This window comes from Cyphellophora europaea (assembly GCF_000365145.1).
Source record: "Cyphellophora europaea CBS 101466 unplaced genomic scaffold supercont1.5, whole genome shotgun sequence".
In the NCBI taxonomy this organism is placed as follows: domain Eukaryota; kingdom Fungi; phylum Ascomycota; class Eurotiomycetes; order Chaetothyriales; family Cyphellophoraceae; genus Cyphellophora; species Cyphellophora europaea.
Genome location: NW_008481811.1, coordinates 1846174 through 1864490, shown reverse-complemented (window position 1 = coordinate 1864490; position 18317 = coordinate 1846174). Strand labels below are relative to the sequence as shown.

The following is an 18317-nucleotide window of genomic DNA, read 5'->3' as shown; positions in this document are numbered from 1 at the left end:
ATGAGACCGTATAGTCTTCGATAAAGCCGGTGACACTCAAAAGCCTGCGGGTACTAAGCCAGACTTTTCAAGACCTAGGAGAACCCACAAATGTCACTGTCAGAAACATTCAGATTGCGCTATCAAACAGCAGATGCGTACCCACAGCATTAGCCAAAGGAGTTGGTCATGTGTCGTACAGCACGCAACAGGAACATCAATCATCACGCACTATCCTCCCTAGAACATTTGCCGCAGAAGATACCCTCGCCCATCTCCTTACATTGCATAACGGATGTAGATATTCTCCCTATCCGTCTTCCCCTGCTCACCCAGCTCTTTCGCCAGACGCTCCTGGTCCTCCTTGGAGATACCCTGCTCAGCCATGAGGCGGTCACGGCGCTTGTTCTCATACATGTAGTAGAATCGCCAGCACAGGATGAGAAGAGCCTGTAGACCGAAGCAGACGGAGCAGACGACAGTGCCGACAACGTAGCGGGGTGCGTCCTTGGTGCGGAAGACCTGCGAGCCGACCATGTTGCCCACACAGTATGCAATCAGCGTGGAGGCGGAGGTGAAAGAGTATTTGGTCTTGCCGAGGATGTTGGAGGGCACTGTGTTGGAATGTTAGGACCTGATCGAAGACACAAACATGAGGCGAAAGGGGAAGGGGTGAAACATAGATGGTGCTTGCGGGTAGACTTACTCAAGCTCCAGGCCAGGAAGATCGACAGAGAGAAGACAACCGTGAGCATGAACATGGCCCATTTGATCCATTTGTACTCGGGGATGTTTGGCAGCAACGACATGACAAGCATGCCAACGAAGGGTAAAAGGCAGCAGAGAATCATGATGTACAGTCGCTGGTTCTGGAATTTCTGAGTGTACAAGGCCACCAGAATGAAGACGATGACGTAGACGGCAAGACGAGGGAGACCCCAGAGCATGGACTCATACGAGCTGAATCCAAAAGTCTGGTACATGAGGAAGCTGAAGGTTGTGATACCTCTGTAGGGTTGGTTAGCGACGGAATGTCAATTTTCATAGCGATGTCTTACCCATTGGGGATATTGGCGAGCAGAGTGTTGAAGAAGGAGAAGTAGAACTGCGGATCTCTCAAAGCCTCGAAAACCTGAGCCCAGTCCCAGCGTTTTCCTGTGGTGTCCTGACCGGCGCCGTTCTGGATGACTCGTGCAGTGCTGTTCAGCCGTCAGATCAACCAAGTCTTCATAGTGCCAAAGAACTTACGCAATGCGCTTCTCATCCGCGTTCAGCCAGCGCACTTCATGAGGAGAACCCAAGCTGTAGAAACTCCAAATCGAGCCGACGATGGTGAGCGAACCCAGAAAGAGCGAGACTGTCCGCCACGCATCGATTCCGGAGTGCTTCTCAGCGTGCTGTGCGATTCCATAGAGGATCAAGTTGCAAATGATAGCCATCAGACCTTCCGATGACTGCCAGATGATGGAGCGGCTGGAATGCTCATCAGTTCGATACCAGGCGCCCGTCAGCAGCAGGAAACCAGGCTTGACCGGACATTCGAAGAAGCCTTGTAGCGCTCGTAGTGCCATCAGAGTGGCAAAGTTCTGACTCGCACTGATGCAGATGAGGACCGTGCCCCAACAGAACATGTAGGTTGACAGTGACATGCCCAATTTCCACCTCTGCATGATGTACACAGACGGGAACTGGCCGAGCAGATATGTGAGGTAGAATATGGTGGTTAGCCACTGGTACTGCTGTCCGACGAGGCCCGTGTCTTGACGCAGCCCGAAGAGGGCTTGAATGCTCAACGCATTCTTGTCGACGATCTGGATACCATCGATGAAAAATCTGGCGCCTGTTAGCTGCGAGCACGGTTCAGCGGAGTCGAGTGCTTACAGTAAGGGCATCACATGACGGTCGACCTTCCATCTGATTTTCGCGTACTGCTCCGCGGTGTAGTCTGTGCATCATGCCATTAGAACGGTGCCTGCCAAAAAGAAAAGCACCGGACCTACCTGAGACCTCGATCACATCGCCCTTGTCGACGGTCGACACCGCGTGCAACTCGGTCATGGGCTCTTTCTTGCTACCGATCGAGTCGGTACCTTCCGCTGGGGTTGATTGCGAGGTTCGGTGACCTTCTACTGACATCTTAAAAAATTTGGTGGTTCCGAACGGCTCAAAGGTGTGAGATTGCGGAAGGAGTTGGTGATGAGAATAATGATACGGGTCGCGTGCCCGGTATATACCCTCTACGACTGACGGTTGGAATGGTCTAGCCCTAGCGACAGGCTGGGGAAATATCTAGAGAAAGGGGCGGCTGCTTGGTATCAAGCTTTGCAATACAGATATCGCTGGCGGTAGGTGGACCTGCGGGGAGAGTCTCCACTCTGCGCCGCTATCCGGCTCACACTTTCGGCTCTCAGCGCCTGTATCGTGGTGTTTCCCGCTCAAAGCCGAAGGGCGGCCCGGAACAGATATGTTCTGGCCTATGTCCCCGCGGTATTGAAACGCCAGATGCGTGCATGGGAGATGACTATCGCCGAGGCACAAAGAAAGCTACTTATCGCTTTATCTTCACAATAGATGTTTAGTAACTGTCCACCTTTATCAGTCTGGCGGATACGCCGGAGAACGACGCCATATTGCTCTTCTGAAGGCCCAACAGTTCAACGTATCTGTCCCATTCATACCTGCCTTTGTGTGGTGGATTTGTCGCAATTAAAGTAAAAGCGAGAGCTCCGCTGCATGGGTCCTGTCTCGCAGTAAGATTCAGGCATGTCTAAGCCGAGACAGCATACGATCTGGAGCCACTATTTGCTGGCCCGCCGTTTTTCTTGGTTTCTTATATTCTTAAGGGTGAACGTCTCGAGCAATCCTGGTGGATACAAGCACGCGAGAGCTCACTTGGCAGCAATAGTTAAAGCCTGATGACTCGTGGTGTGTCCGTTAGCGCAAATGGGTGGGACCATGTAGCATATCGCTACCCAAGGTTATGGCACGCTTGCTCGATCGTTCGCTGGGGACCGCTCTGGCACTGTGTGGTATATATAGAATGATGCAGGGACGCTGTAGTAGTATCTTTGGCATTCTACCCTTTTACCCGACGACCCTTCACGTACACCTCGGCAATGTTCTTGTCATTGCCACTGACTAACCATTTCTCCCACACCGTTCTGATATCATCTCCGACCTCGACCGGGGTCATGACCCCATCATCGTCTCTCAGCACTTGTTCTTTGCCTTCCGAGTCCTCGCCGAGCACTAAGTTCGGTCTCACGATCATAGCATCAAGCTCTTTCCCCACTTCGAAGCTGCCGATCTTCTCACCTAGCCCACATACCTTGGCGCCCCCTAGAGTTGCCAGATAGAACACTTCATCCAGACTCAGCGATTTCTCATTCCCATCGCTTTGGGCTTCACGTGCATTCGACACGACGATCGCCTGCCGTATCGCGTCCAGGATGCTGCTACTAAAACCACCGCCCGAGTCCGTGCCAAGACCGACATTGATGCCTCGATCAAGGAAGCGACGGATCGGTGCAGCCATAAAGCCGCCTCCGATAGTGGTATTCGCTATAGGGCAGTGCGCTACACCGCATCCCCGGCCCTTGAGCACATCATACTCGTGTTCTGTGTCCATAATAGTGCAGTGCGCGAGGATGGTCCGCGGAGTCAGCAGGCGGAAGTGATCGTACAGATCTGCCTCATTAGAAGCAGGAAACAACGACAAAGTTGCATCAATCTCTTGCTGAGCTTCGTTGAAGTGAGTCTGGATTGGCAAGTCTGGATTCGCTTCCGCAAGATGGCCAAGGCCGGTAAGTAGGTCATCTGTACAGGAGATAGCGAAGCGAGGCGTGAGTATCGGCCGCACGAGATCACCTCCAGGATCGAGCGCATGGACATGTGATAAGAAGTCTTCCGTTACCGTCAGAGACTCCGTGGCTGAAGCATCACTGTAATATGCTGGTGAGTTCCGGTTCATGTTGCACTTGCCTACCAGTGCGCGTTGGCCCTTGGCGTGACACAGCGTTGCGAGGATCTTGGTGGCTTCTCCATGCAGGCTGCCATAGTAAGAAGCTGTGGTGGTGCCTTGCTGCAAGAAAGTGTCAATGGCGCGAGAGTACATGCGATGTGCATAGGTTGGTGAAGCGAACTTGGCTTCGTTCGGGAAGGTAAGCTGAGAGAGCCAATCGAGGATGTGTAGGCCTTGACCGAGACCACGCTGTGGGTACTGAGGAGCGTGATTGTGCGTATCTACAAAGCCTGGAGTGAGGAAAGAGTAGGTTGGGAGGCGTTTGACGGCCGTTGATTGGATATGAGGGGCATATTGGGCGAGGTGCCGGTCAAGGGTGTCGCGGGAGATGTTGGCGTCGCAACGGGTAATGACACCCCTATCGCTGACGATGATAAGGGTGTCCTCGAGTATTGTGATTGCTTCTGGTGACGGAGAATGTATCAGCGTTCCGTGGAAGCCTTGGTCACCGGACATCTTGTTAGCCCGTGCCCTTGTCTCAACGAGCTACACGATTGATGATCGTGAGTCGGCGACCGTGCCCCGTAACTATCTCCGTTCCTCCGGATAGTGTACTCGTCGGTGGGCAACTGCCAGGTTAAGTGTCAGATTCATAATACAGCTGAGGTCGCAGCAGAGTTGAGCAACAGTTCTTGGCGTACCCGCACTGGATGCAAATGAGGCGCCAGCCTGCAGGCACTGCAGTGAATGAAGGCTTGGCATATCCCGTGATAAAGCCGTCAGCTTTAGAGAGGAGGTTATAGTTATCGATATGTAGTCACTAGAGTAGCATATTCAAGCTGATAGAGACATGTGTACACCTATACTGCAGAGAGCAGCTGTCGGAGCTCGCCAATGAGACTTTGCTGCTTGTGGTCCGACCCTGGACTATAAAAATATTTATGTCTCGTCGTACAGGTAGCTGGCGTCCATGTAGATGAACGCCGTACTCCGATGCAGCTGATTTTAGTGTAGATGCCAATCCATGCTAGACAGAGGCACTGACGTGCTACACAGTGCTAGTGGATCAACGACTGTACAGTGGTCTTTCGAGATCCAAAGTTACAAAGAAAAAAGCAATCAACATCTCAGCAAGTGGGCTCCGGGGGCCGAAGCCTTGCTTCCTGGATGTGGTCTTTGTTTCAAGCATTCCACGCAAATGATTAATGGTACCAGATAGGAACCAGGACTTTCTTAGACTCTGCGAGACAGTGAAGCATTATGGCATCTCATGAATCGTACCCATTTGCCCGGGCATCTCCCAGCCTCCATCCTTGAGTGGCCGGCCATCCGCTCCCTTAGCCGGACTACCTTCGACTTCCGATCTAGGCCTGTTAAACTCGTCGCGCCGTGGCGATGGTGTGGACGCTGTTGTCGTGGTGCCCACTGCGTCAAGCTCTGTCTTATGACCTAAAAACGCCGCTTGTGGATCTGGGGGCTGACTGTAGAGGGCCGTTGTTTGTCTTGGAGTAGGGCGGTATTCGTCTGACTCCGATGCGGCTTTTGGGGAAGGTTTCCCACGCTTGCCCCATCGCATCAGGGCGAAGACTAGGAGGGCGACAGCGGCGACGAATCCTAAGCCTGCGCCAACGCCTATTCCAGCCTTTGCCCCAGTACCGAGTCCACTACTCTCGCCGTCAGTTGCATCATCGGCTGAAGAGCCTATCGTTGTGGAGACTACAGCTGTGGTCATAGTTGGTGTCCCATCGACCGTGGTGGATCGTGTTGTAGTTCCGGCTGAAGTACTGGCAGGTCTTGAGCCACTGCTAGCACCGCTGCCAGAGCTGGCTGAAGGTTGCCCGCCATCCCTCGATTCCGTAGATGGGGCAAAGCCGCCTTGCCAATCTACGCTCTCTAGGGTCGCCCTTCCAAGACTGACGACATTGTCAAGTGATGAAGCCCCGCTGAAGGCAGCCGTTCGAGAGGTCTCAGGACACCAACAGGGATTAGTAGTTGTTACTGTTCCGGAGCCTCTGTTGTCCTCACAGCCGACCCATTCATTCGAGGTCCCATTGCAGTAGGTGACGCCCATCCACGCATCGCCTGGCCATGTCAGTCATACGTGTGCCTTTATGTAAGATCACAAAACTTACCGGCGTAGTTGCCCTTGGGCGGACACGAATCATCCGAATAGCTATCGTCCGTGCAACCAGCGACATAAGTCATGCCGTACTGGCCATTGTAGCAGGCGTTCGAAGACAGACACATGTCTTGGCTTTCGCAGCACGTCACATTGCCAAAGTTGACATTTCCGCAGGGTATAAATCGGTCTGGGGCCTCGTCGCCACTGTCGTCGAAATAGCATCGTCCAAAGGAGACAAAGGGGTCATCCTCTCCTGACATGGCCAACACTTATCGAATGACGGGAGTGCGGAAACGCTCGTGGGAAGACACAGATACTGCAGAATATAATGAAAATGATGAAAGAGTCCGGGTTTGTCGAATGGTCGGGAAATATCGCGTGTTTCCCTGCTGTGATCGATGTTGCAGCGAAGCTGGTGGCGCGGTCGCGGCATCACGGCGAGCGAGCGTAAGTTCCTGGTTTCTTGACATTGCGGAAAAGAGGTCCGTACGACTCGCATGACGATGGCAATGACAGTTGGTGATCAATCGTCATCGCGATCTCTTTAAGTGTATAGGATTGGTTTGTTGGCAGCGGCCCGGACTAAGCGAGATGTAGATCCTAGTTACACCCGGCAGATCAATTCATGCACTACCGTGGTTACTATATGTCCTCTACACGGTCGCGCGAGTAGTCCAATGCTGGACTCGTGTGAGATCCGATGCATCAGTGACATCTGACTACATAGGTTTGTATTGCGCTCACCCATGGACATGTACTACCTACAAGTCCAACTCGTGGCCAGCGCTGCATCGCCTCCTAGATAGGTACTGCGGAGAGGATACCGGCAGTGCCACCGTGTCAGAGCCACACCTTCGGCCGCGCTATCGTTATTGAATTTAGTCCCGAGGACTGCCTCGGGCGCTTTGCCCTCTTCCACCCAGTTGACTAGCGCTGCCAGAACGTTGTGCTCCGCATCGTAAAGCGTCCCGTTCGCACCGGCACCATTCTGGCCGATCTGCCATGCACCAATGCCGTCACCACAATGGCCCATGCCAGGTACCCTGAAGAAGCGCAGAAAATCATCCAGCTCCTCGCTCGTCGCATCCATCTGCGTCGACAGGTAGTTATACCATCTCTCAGTATCGAAGCCCGTGATCTGCTGATCCGCACCACCGTGGTAGATGAGTAGCTTGGTTCCGGCATCGCGGAGCGGGGAAAGGTTGGATGGCCAGGTACGTGCGTTGCCCGGATTGATCTCGTCTGCAGGAGCGATGTCATTGATTGTCCATGACGCAGGATCCCAGCTCGAGTCATTGTATACGGCGTAGCGGTACCAATCGACCGAGTATGGGAAGGGTGAGCCGGATAACAGACGATCTGTGGCATCAACTTCCGCGCCAGGGGCCAATGGTGGGTAGATCAGCTGCCCAGTGACACCATACAGTGGACTAAATACCTGCCTGACAGTTTCGACTTGATGAATCGTCAAGCAGTTGGTTGCATTCATGGTGCCACACAGCAGTGCCTCTGGTCGAAACACCGCTACACACAAATTTGGGTCGGCCAGTATGCCGTCACTCGCACCGTCCAGGTCATCACACTGCCTCAGGACCTCGTCGTGAATGAGACCTTCCCACGTTGCCGCGTCGATGAAACCCGAGCTGTTCGCTGCACCCGTGAGGACGAAGAATCTGGCACGCCATGCCGACATATAGTTGAAGTTGAGCGCCGGGGCACCGACCAATATCCCATCATAGTCCTCCGGAAACAAACCTGCGGCTTGTATCCCCTGCCTACCGCCACCGGAGCAGCCGAGATAGTAGCTCTGATCGTGAGGCTTGCCGTAAAACGCCTCGACTAGTGTCTTCCCAGCTTCAGCGGCCATGTGCAGCGCCCTCCAAGAGAAGTCCAGTATAACGTCCGAATTACCCAAAAAATCCTTTCCTCCAGTCCCGTTGTGGCCGTTGTTGGTACCTGTGACCGCGAAACCGTGGTTAAGGCTATACGCAATATCCTCATACTTGATGCAGCCATCGATACCTCCATTGCCAGTGCCAAGGAGACGGCCGGTCCAGGTAGCTTCATCGGGCAAGAAGAGCTCCATAATGAAGGAGGAGCGGTTGCTCGTGGGCACGGTGAGAGCTACTCGACAGACATCGGTGGGTATTAGCTGCTTGGATCGGCTGCAGGATGCATCCATGCCCGGAAGTGAGATGGTGGTGTTGGCACGGATATACTCGTGCAGGCGAAGCGTCGTATTGGTCAAGTACTCTGTGGGGTCGAAGGACATGCATGTTTGCTCAAGCGATGCATTTGCTGACGCCACGCATAGCTGTATTGCTGCCAAGATCCAGATGTTCTTCATCGCGCTGTCTTTCACATACCTCAGAAGAACCAGAGAAAACCTCCGAGCTATATCTACATTCGATCTCGCCTATCGGTAGAATGTGCGGGGTGAAGCTTTAGGGTTACCACGTACCCCGCTGTGGTTCAATCATGATATTTTCTAGAAGCCGGCGGCTATTTATTTTAGCCAACGATGCCTCCAGCTGCGGGGGTTGAAGGAAGTTTGAGGCGGGGAGTTTGGGATGCCTTGTAGGCACCCGCATACTACCTATTAGAGTAGAGGTAGACTAATCCAAGTTAGCCAGGCTACGCGAGCAGCTCTACCACGCTAATCCTACTCAGTAGTACTTCCCACTCGTAGTATTTTCCGGACTATACCTCGGAATCTCAATCAAATGAACACACGATCAATCTTTGGAAATGGAAAACGTTACAGGCCGGGCTGCCGCACATAAAAAGTGACAGTCCGGGTCTCGGCTCCGTAAGGTACACTGCCCATCCTCCTCACAGCAGTATACAGATGCGGCCTCGCCTTGATCGTCTCCCTTTCCACCCTCGCCCATGCCTTTCGCTCCCTCATCAAGGTGATCCAGACTGAGTTGGGCCCGTTCTTTGACTGCAAAAAGCAGTTCAAACCTACCTCTACCACCGACCCCTCGACCTCATCTGCTTCCCCTGCCCACTGCTCCACTAGCACCCGAAACTCCAGACCCTTGTTCGTCATAGCATACGGCAATCTGCTTGCTTCGTGCCGCCCTTCGCTATAGCGCCTCACATTCCGGCTCTCTTCGAAAGCCCAAGGCCACGGCGCGAGCATCCCACCACGCTTTTCTACATCATACCCCTCATGATAACACCATGCAAATAGACTCTCATCGTCACTCTTACGCAGCACTTCTAGCTGTAGCCGCATGAATGCCTTCGTACCCTCACCATATAGCAGCGGCATGTTCACGCCGAAGATGCCCAGCATGCAGTACGCCATATCTTCCACCCGACTGGTCTGCCGGCGAGCCAACCAACTCATCTTGGTGGCAACGCACACGTCCTGGAATGGCTCGCGATCATCACTGCTGTCATAATAAGGGCCGTGTATGAGGTAACTTGCATCGATGCCCGTGGCCGCGGCGATCTCTCCTGCCAATTCCCGGCGAGAGCCGATGCGCGTCCACTCGGCGTCATAAAACGCCATATGCTGGGGCGCCAGCAGCTCCTGTAACGTCCATCCGCGGGTGTGCCTACACCGACGTGGCGGCACCGTCAGCAAAGCGGGAATTAGGTGAGAGGCAAACACACGGGCCGATTGATCAGGCCGTACTGCAAAAAAGTGGTAGCGGCAAAAGACTCACCACGCGCTCTTGGCCACGCTCTCATTTGGCGCTACCGGCGACACGTCGTTCAGGAAAGCATAGCAGAAGAAGCTCTCCCGGTACCAACCGAACATACTGTTGATGGCCTCGCTGAGCTCGGCGCTGCTGCTCTTGTCTATACAGCAGGTATCGATCCAGATCCATTTGATGACATCGACCCGTGCGAGCGCGCACGCCTGCACGATCTTCCAGAGGCCTGGATGCGTGGCGTGCGCGTTGCGGTACTGCTCCCTGAAGGCATCGCCGCCGACGGAGCTTGCATCCGGAAATTCCTGGCGGGCAACGAGGAACTCCTGGTAGCTGGTTTCCGAGGAGGGCGCGGCGTTCCATCGGTGTGAGAGGATTGCGTAGACGGGAGTGTCGCTGGAGAAGAACTCATTGAATGTTAGTGTGGAGGTGTGTAGGAGCCGCATCCTTGTATAGATGGATTCCGAAGGTGTAGGTGAACGAGTAGAATGGTTGGTTGCGTGATGTAGATATCATTTCTAATGACCGATGAAGTCTGGGCAGTGGTGAAATGACACCATCCAGTCTATTCGTGAGTCGGTCAATTCAGACCTGGTTGAACACTATTCTGGTCAAGCGTCCTGGTCTGTCGGTACTACAATATCGACAAACTCTCCATCGCAGTAAATTGGTACGAGATACCCTCTCGGCGCCACCAGAGGCGTCGCTTGCGCTTCCAATACCAACACCCTGTACAAATGCTCAACGTCCCGATTCGGTTTCCTCAACTGCACCGTACCGTGAGGATCCTGAGGGATCGAGAGCGCGTGTCGCTGCAGAGCGATGTCTCCAGGCAGCCCGACCTTTGCGGCATACATATAGCACAGGTAAAGTTGGTCATCCACGTATTCAAAGCCCCGCAAGAGGATTCGATCGCGTTCCAGAACGTCTGAAGCATCGTGGACGACTTGACTTCCTTCTTCCAGGTACATGAGCTCCCTGGCCACATAATCGGCGAACCAGCTATCCAGACCGACCTCGTTGCGGTGATGTTTCAGCAGAGTGGCAATCGCCCGCCTTCGAGTGTCGGGGGTCCGACAGTGGACGGCGGTGAACCATAAAGGTTGAATGATCATTGCGGTTGGTCGAAATACAAAGGGAGAGAGTCCTTGCGATCCTCCCTGTGAGAGATTTCCATACGACTAGCGCGGCAAAGTCAGGCGTGTATGCGTCCCAAGACATCTCGGAATTCGAGAGAACCTGACAGTGCAGGCCGATAAGGTAGTCGCGTTGCCAGTACCAGAGCGTGCCAATGGCGGTGGCCATGCTTTCATCTTGACCTGTTGCTTCGTCTAATGTTTTGGCTATCTGGTCAACTCGGGCGAGTAAGCTTTGTGCGAGTGCTCAACCCTGAGCGATATGTGCATGATACGCCAGGTTTGCTGCCATCAGGTGGTGGTAGGTCGGAGCAAGTGCCTCCAGACTACTTGATAAGTCGTGAATGTCTCTGAATGGATACCACAAACCTCATGTGCTGAAGGTAAGTCGAGCTGAAAGGAGACGTCATTCTGCAGTCAGCGCGACGCGATCGACCGAGGGTTCCAAGAGACACTTTGCTATGGTCCCGGCCACTATTGTAGCAAACGTGGAGTGTCGATAGTTTCTCACGGCCTATGGGTCAGTTGCGTTCCGTGCTGACTCGACGCGACATCTAAGCCTCGTGTCTCTATCCATGTGACACAAGCCCTCAGCCACGCGAATGCTAGTTGCAGCAGCTTTTGGATCGAGTCGCAGATTGTACCAGCATGCTAAGCAGAATGCAGGATGCCTGTAGTACCTCTGATGGAGTGGTAGCGGACCGTTGGGGGAGATGCTTGAGGGCCTTGTTGAAGCGCTCGAGTGCGTGGATATTGGCTGAAGAGTGGCTCGAGCCTCTGGGAGCCAACAGGCTGCGCTGTGTGGCGACCAATGCCAACACCAGGTCGCGAGTTCCGGCGTTGAAGTTGCTGAGACAGGGAATCATGATATTGAAGAATCCTCCCACGGAGTACTGCTGGGCACTGGCACCCAAGATTTCCAAGAAGAACTGGAAGTCGGCCGTATCACCTTGACTCAGCCAGGACGCTGCTCTGAGTAGTTGAACACTGCTCCAAAGCTTGCTTGCGCGACCCGATGTCCGCACCCATATCCACAACCCCGTGAAAATTGGCTGTCTAAGCCGGGACTTGACGTAGTCTGCAATCCACACATTGGACATCTTGACGGAGGAGGTTTGAGCTCCGTCGCTTCATTTGAAATCATGAAGGGTATAAACCAACCATTTCTCGCGCCAAGTTGCGACTGATTGGTCTGGGTCGGCTGCTGGACTGATGAGTATGCCCTCCCATAGAGGCTTGTCCTCCGCCATTCGTGCGATATTCGTGCCGCAGGAGCGTATGCTTGGGACCTCACGAGGTCCTTCTCACGTGTGGTGCGCGAGGGCGACGCATCGACGAATTCTAGAAGGTTGGCAGTCAAGACATTGTTTTGAGACAACGCGACATCCTGCGACTTGCACTGTAGCGCGGAGTGGTCGTACTTCGCCCTCGCGCCCACGAAGGCGATCTATACAAGCTTGAGTCTCAAGAGATTGAAATCTTCGCTTCCGAATGCCCGAGTCCATCTTTTTATCGATATCGAGGTGAGCAGCGAACGCGATGCCCCTCCAAAACACCATGCCCTACCTCAGTCCTACCGTCCTGGATTGCGAAAGCGACCACGTGGTTCTATGGATCGTCTCACAAGCTTCCGAGACTTCTCCGCCTAGATTTTGAAGGCGATCAACTTGGCAGAACTCTTTAACGATGTCCGAACATCCAACAGCAGTGGATAGCTGGGTAAATACTGGCTTGCGAGTCCGAACGCCTTGGTGGAGGGCTTCATGCAAATGGGAGGCCAGGCGTCACGTATCGCCAAGGATTGAAGAGCTATCACGCAAGCATGATGTCGACCTCTTCGTACCGGGCAACCCCGTCAGTGAGTCAGAGGGCAAAGCGTCCTTATCGCACTCGCAAGCAAATTCGACAGGTGTCAGGTGAAGCATCTTTGGGCAGATACTGATAGTGCCTCCTGTGCTGACTCACGTAGATATTCTCATGTCTTTTTGCGCCCTGCTCAATCACGATGACTTAGTCAAGACGAGGTGGGACAGATGTAGTCTTCGTACACAAGGGTCGGAGTCCTCGGCACAGATATCCTTTTCCAGGAACGAACCGGCCATATATGGAGAGAACACGTTGGCGATGCGGGATGACCACGCAAGTCCAGGTCAGAGTCGTACGACATGTGCGAGGCTCACTGCTCAGCCATCTTCGTTACTCAGTCGAAAAGGTGGACGAAAGACGAGGATAAGGTGAGCCGGACGTGGAAAGCTTGTACCTGCCAAGTCCGGGCCGAGGCTTGACTCCATTCTTGCATCAACGTCAGTCCACGCACCCAGATGTCCTTTCACTTAACAACACCCCGAAGTCACATATCTCCCCAGCTACAATGCAGCTCAAGCCAGACCAACAGCCGCCCGCCACAGCCATCACATCTCCACACCACCAACCCCTCCCCCTCCGCATCATCTCCCACAATATCCGCTACGCCGCGAACCCCTTCCAGCGCTTCCCCACCGAGCCACCCTGGAACCCCACCCGCCGGCAGCTCCTCGCGCGCCAGCTCCTGCATTTAACGCGCCCGCGCTTCTCACCTGCACATACGGTCATCTTCTTGCAGGAAGTCCTGCACGAGCAGTTCCGCGACGTATCAACTGCCCTGGGTCGCAGCTGGGAGGGACTAGGCGTGGGCCGCGATGACGGCAAGCAGGCGGGTGAGTACGAGGGAGTGTGGTTCCGGAGGGAGGCGTGGAAGCTGGTGGGGTGGGGGACGCGGTGGTTGAATGAGGATGGGAGTGTGGGGAAGCGGGGGTGGGATGCGGCAAGCGTGAGGGTGGCGACGGCGGTGGTGCTGGATGCTCGAAAGGGGGATGGGAGGGGGATCGGGGAGGAGGATGAAGAGGGAGAGGAGGGTCATGGTGTGAGGCGTGGCAGGAGGGTTCTCTTCTTGAATACGCACTTCGATGACCAGGGCGTCGTGGCAAGGCGGGAGAGCGCGAAGCTGTTGTTGAGCATTTTAGCCGAGTTGAAGCAGAGGTATGAGCCAGATTACTGGGTTGTAGGTGGGGATCTTAATTCGCCCCAGAGTGATGAAGCGTACGAGATTCTTGCTAGTAAAGAGAGCGGATTGGTCGATGCAAGGATGGTGGTGAGTAACGACATGGTATGGGGAGAGGAAAACACGTACACCGGCTTTGATGGCGAGGGCGATGTGGATGAGGGTCCCACAAGGATTGATTTCCTCTTTGTGCCAAATTCGTCTGATGGCAGCAGAAAAGGCGGCGTGCAAGGGTACGCGGTGACGCCGAACACATTTGAAGATGGGAGCGACGGGAGGGTGAGTGATCACCGTGCTGTCGTTGTCGATACTGTCGTCGAATAGCGGGTGTTGTGTGTAGCCGCACGTGTGAGAAAGAACGAATGCCTGCAATTTTCTCCTCGCGGCTAGCCCGTGTGTCTGTGTAACGAATAGCAAACGCACGATAACCTCGCAGTCAGTACTGCGTTGGAAGCAAGCCAGATTATCACAACAGTCGGGACTTGAAAAGCGAGACGTTCGAGAGATCCGCCAGTCGCAGTCCGGGCACAAGGGAAATTAGTGCGTAGAGATCCGCAATGTTTTAACAATGGTTGATTCCTGAATGAGCGACATATTCCTTTACCTGCTTTAACGACGGGCAGTTCCGACCACACAGCTGATGATGCTGCTGCTGCAAGATGAAGACACGTGGCAGTGCGTTCTCCCTTCCAGAAAGGTTGTCTCTGTGAGATCTCCTAGGAGGCTGCTGAACGATCATACAGCTTTCCCTTGGATTAGCTTTCCCAATCCTTCATGCTCAGCACCAACGCGCTTCATAACCACCTTCTTCTCCCACAACGCATCGTTAGTGCTCAAAGGCTCACCCAAAGGAACGGGCGGGGGCGGCACATGTGGTGTGACTAGGTCATCACTTCGAATGCAGGTGCTGAGCGCGTACATTGGGTTCTGACGAGCCTGGAGTGGGCGGGTATTGAAGTCGTAGTCGAAGCTATCGAAGCTAGAAGCCGCAGTCGTAGCAGTACTGTCCAGGCTTGGGGTCAGCGTTGGGATATTATACATGCTGGCCGAGAATTTGTGGCCGGGGCGCTCCACGCGGGTAGGCTCGAACTCGCTTTCCTGGTTCATGCGAGCATGGAATTTGGCCAGGTAGCTGTAAGCTTCGGAGGCGCGCGCGTGGCTGCCACGTAATTTTGGCTTCCATTCTGTGGGGTCTAGATCCGCCTTGTGGGTGTGGTTGTCGGGAGGTATCCGAATCGTGGGTGTTGGGGACACCGGGGGTGACTTGAACGACGGCTTGGGAGAGTTCGAACGGGAGCGGCCATGGAAGCCTGGCGTCGAGCGACGGGCATCCACTGGCGGGAGGATGCTCGCAGAGAGGGGCTTTGCATCGTCTTTGCGACGGCATCTAGGTGCATGTCAGGCAAGTGCGGCTGAGGGGAGGATGTGAACCGTACGCTTGAGAGCAGTAGAGGATGGAATTGCTTGGAGTCATGATTTGCTTCTCGCACATAGCGCTGAAGCAGTCAGTCGGAGCACATATGGGATTTTGTTGGTCTCACCAGTACTGATTGAAACTTGCGGCCATGGTCGCGTGCGTGGTCAGAAATGAGTCAATGAAGCGGCGGGCGCTGGACAGTTGCGAGGACGAAACGTCTATACTCAAACAACTGTTGAGCAGCCCTCTAGCGATGCTATGCTAGTGTAACGAGTACTCTGTAAGAGACGAGACCGCTTGCAATGCGGTAATATTTATTGAAAGGAGGAAAATAGTCATAAAGAGGCGGTGTCGCGGCTTTTGAGACCAAGACTGACGTGCATAGAGGCACTTGCCGCGGGGCTGTCTGCGATAAGGGTGGCTTGCATTCCCAAACAAAAGCACCATGCCGACTTATCAAAGTTCCACAAGGCCCAGTTCCAGGGAGCAGGGGTGGAGGGTGTAGGGAGTAGGCGTGGACAGCCACAGCTAATTATAACCAGTTGGGATTAACGCCAGGCACAGGGCGATCAGCGCCACAAAGATCGCCGGAGGCCGGCTATCCGCAATGGGCTGGGCTGTGGACCTCGCGAGGAGATTCCATAAGCTCTACGTAGCACATCTAAAAAGAACCCTCCGCTGCCAGTAGGATTCTGTGACCGTTCATTATTGCACGATAGAAGATGACGGCGCGACTAGGCTGTGTCATTTTGTTAGAAATCCTTCCGGGCATCCACGAGCAACCGGGGCGCCATCACGCCCAACGTAACAGCCCAGCATGCTGCTCCAGGTAAACTTATGTTCTTTGAGCTCCTGCAGCACCTTGTACGCATACAGGTTGGCATACCCAATACCGGTAGAAGGGTCTCGATATCGTGCTGGCATGAGAGTGATCGGGCAGATTGTGGTACTGTGCCGGCTGGGTTTGGCCGTCCTCCTCGTGTTAAAAAAGACACCGAATTCTTGCTTCGCTTCAGGCGACAGATCATCAAAGTCTTCTAGCGTCACCAGATTGCTAGTCATGAATCCTTCTTCTATTTCGACTTCAGGAGATGGCGGTGCTGTTGCCACTGGGACGCCTTCAACGGGATGGGATGATCCAGACTCCAGGACGGGTGTCACCTCCGCGGAAGAAGGCGCTGGAATCGTAGCTAACGTCGGATGTAGCTTCTCATGCGACGTGTTGGGAAATTCCTTGATCTGTGCGGGACTCGGTTGTGCTACTTGCGCTGGTTGCTCCAAGGCGTCCTTCGCATCAGCCATGTGAATGTCAATAGGTTTGGGTTGCTCAGATTTGGCAGGCCCAGCTGCAGACACATCGAAAGCCTGAGTCTCTTCGTCTCGACTAGCTGGAGGTTCGGCCAACTTTGGCGATGGTATCTCCGATGCTCTATTCTTAGCCGGGACATCAGACTGCATAGTAGCGCATTCGTGAATTCCACCAAGAAAAGACCTATCTGGGTTCGTTGGGACAGGTGTTTCGGGCTGCTTCTCGGCGACAGACTTTCCAGTTCCCGCCTGATGCTCACCATCCGGTGGCATTGATGGGTAAGGCGAGGAGGTGGGCTGCGGAGGTTGTGGTGACATTACCGGCACCGTTAATAATGCTGGTAGTGGTGGCGGCGTCTGTTGATGTGACGGAAATTGCGCCAGTTGCTGGCCTGGGAAAGCATCTGAGGGAGTTCGCTGAGTCGTAGAATAGTGGGTCGGTTGCGAAGGTGGCGGAGGTGGCCCTAGCCATGTTTGTGGCGAGTGCTGTACGTATTGGGGTCCTGTCGGAAGCTGTAGTTGCTGCTGAAGTTGCGGTGCAGGTGCCTGGCTAGGAGGTGGCTGACCCAACGTGACATTTTGTACGGCTGCCTCTCTCATGTTGGCCATTTGCTCGTGGTACGCTTTGGACTTTCGACCACGCTTCTTAGGGCCTTCCTCGATCAAGATGTCCAACTTTGGCAAGGGTACTGGATACTTTGGACCCCTGAACTTGGCCTTGCCGCTGCGCCAGCTAATGACGGGACCCTCGAGCTTTCTGTTTTTCAGTGCGGCCAGCTTTGCAGCCTGCTCTTCATTCCTCTTCTTTTCCATGGCTTCCCACCTGTTCAAGCTCTTCGCATTACGTCGCTCTGTCCGTTCCGCTTCAGCCAGGCGATCGGCTTGGGTCATGGCCTTTGGTGCATCTTTGGCCTTTTCTTTGTCGCGCTTTTCTTTCAGTGCCTTGTACTTTTTGCTTTGTGCTTCGCTCTCCTTCAGTCTGGCAAGAGTGTGTTCGCGGTGGGCGATGGTCTGCTTGCGCAGAGAACTGCGTGCATTGGCATTGTCCGGGTCAGGTAGCCAAGTTACACGCTCTTTCTTCTTCGATGGCTTCTTTGGGGCGGTCTTGGGCACGGTAGGATCGATCTTAGGACGTTTTCGTAAACCAGTGGTGGTGGTCAAAGCCAGGTCCGCCTTTCTCTTCCTTGCTCGCTCGTCTTTTGCTTGTTTTACGATCTCTTTCTCTCCTTCAAGATCTTCAGCACCAGCGTTGGGCCCTTGATCATCATCATCCGAACTGGACATTACATCCTCATCTGAGTCGTCGCTCTTGAACTCTTCATCCTCCAAACCCTCTTGGTCTGCAAAGAGCAGAGCAACCTCGTCCTCATCTTGACCCTCGTCTGCTTCCTCAAGTGCGGCGTCGCGGTTGTAGCGATTGCCAGCAGTTTTGCGCTTCTCACGACCAGTGATCAGCAATTCGACCTGTTCATCCTCGGAATCGTCGTCACTGGAGACAGAGTCTGGGCGAGGGCTCTCGGCATCTTGTATCTCTTCATCGGCCATCGCGCAAGCTAAGTGGCGCCCAACCGCGTTGAGTAGATAGGAAATGGAATTCAATTGATGAGTTGTTGGAGAACAGAAGTTCGGGCCTGGCATTGCCTAAATGCATGCTTAGAAATAAGCTTTTCGGCCGCCCCGCGATCGCCT

The 18317-nt window shown here is 54.1% G+C and overlaps 9 protein-coding genes across 9 annotated transcripts; 1 reads left to right on the top strand and 8 right to left on the bottom strand.

Annotated features, from left to right (window-relative positions):
• Positions 1–258: 258 nt before the first annotated feature.
• On the bottom strand, positions 259–2115 carry HMPREF1541_05994 (uncharacterized protein; the record flags this gene model as incomplete). Its single annotated transcript, XM_008720331.1, has 6 exons — positions 259–593; positions 686–987; positions 1038–1178; positions 1228–1812; positions 1861–1924; positions 1980–2115. The coding sequence occupies 6 exons, from the start codon at positions 2113–2115 to the stop codon at positions 259–261; spliced, it is 1563 nt and encodes a 520-aa protein (XP_008718553.1).
• Positions 2116–3055: 940 nt separating this feature from the next.
• Positions 3056–4456, bottom strand: HMPREF1541_05993 (guanine deaminase; the record flags this gene model as incomplete). The annotated part of the gene is made up of 1 exon (XM_008720330.1): positions 3056–4456. One exon carries the CDS (start codon positions 4454–4456, stop codon positions 3056–3058), a length of 1401 nt encoding a protein of 466 aa, XP_008718552.1.
• Positions 4457–5198: 742 nt separating this feature from the next.
• On the bottom strand, positions 5199–6322 carry HMPREF1541_05992 (uncharacterized protein; the record flags this gene model as incomplete). Its single annotated transcript, XM_008720329.1, has 2 exons — positions 5199–6022; positions 6073–6322. 2 exons carry the CDS (start codon positions 6320–6322, stop codon positions 5199–5201), a joined length of 1074 nt encoding a protein of 357 aa, XP_008718551.1.
• Positions 6323–6819: 497 nt separating this feature from the next.
• HMPREF1541_05991 (uncharacterized protein) lies at positions 6820–8409 on the bottom strand (the record flags this gene model as incomplete). The annotated part of the gene is made up of 1 exon (XM_008720328.1): positions 6820–8409. One exon carries the CDS (start codon positions 8407–8409, stop codon positions 6820–6822), a length of 1590 nt encoding a protein of 529 aa, XP_008718550.1.
• Positions 8410–8820: 411 nt separating this feature from the next.
• HMPREF1541_05990 (uncharacterized protein) lies at positions 8821–10173 on the bottom strand (the record flags this gene model as incomplete). Its single annotated transcript, XM_008720327.1, has 3 exons — positions 8821–9628; positions 9740–9984; positions 10045–10173. 3 exons carry the CDS (start codon positions 10171–10173, stop codon positions 8821–8823), a joined length of 1182 nt encoding a protein of 393 aa, XP_008718549.1.
• Positions 10174–10338: 165 nt separating this feature from the next.
• Positions 10339–11963, bottom strand: HMPREF1541_05989 (uncharacterized protein; the record flags this gene model as incomplete). Its single annotated transcript, XM_008720326.1, has 2 exons — positions 10339–10887; positions 11544–11963. 2 exons carry the CDS (start codon positions 11961–11963, stop codon positions 10339–10341), a joined length of 969 nt encoding a protein of 322 aa, XP_008718548.1.
• Positions 11964–13234: 1271 nt separating this feature from the next.
• Positions 13235–14227, top strand: HMPREF1541_05988 (uncharacterized protein; the record flags this gene model as incomplete). Its single annotated transcript, XM_008720325.1, has 1 exon — positions 13235–14227. One exon carries the CDS (start codon positions 13235–13237, stop codon positions 14225–14227), a length of 993 nt encoding a protein of 330 aa, XP_008718547.1.
• Positions 14228–14638: 411 nt separating this feature from the next.
• Positions 14639–15470, bottom strand: HMPREF1541_05987 (uncharacterized protein; the record flags this gene model as incomplete). The annotated part of the gene is made up of 3 exons (XM_008720324.1): positions 14639–15290; positions 15340–15399; positions 15445–15470. The coding sequence occupies 3 exons, from the start codon at positions 15468–15470 to the stop codon at positions 14639–14641; spliced, it is 738 nt and encodes a 245-aa protein (XP_008718546.1).
• Positions 15471–16064: 594 nt separating this feature from the next.
• Positions 16065–18173, bottom strand: HMPREF1541_05986 (uncharacterized protein; the record flags this gene model as incomplete). Its single annotated transcript, XM_008720323.1, has 1 exon — positions 16065–18173. One exon carries the CDS (start codon positions 18171–18173, stop codon positions 16065–16067), a length of 2109 nt encoding a protein of 702 aa, XP_008718545.1.
• Positions 18174–18317: the final 144 nt, after the last annotated feature.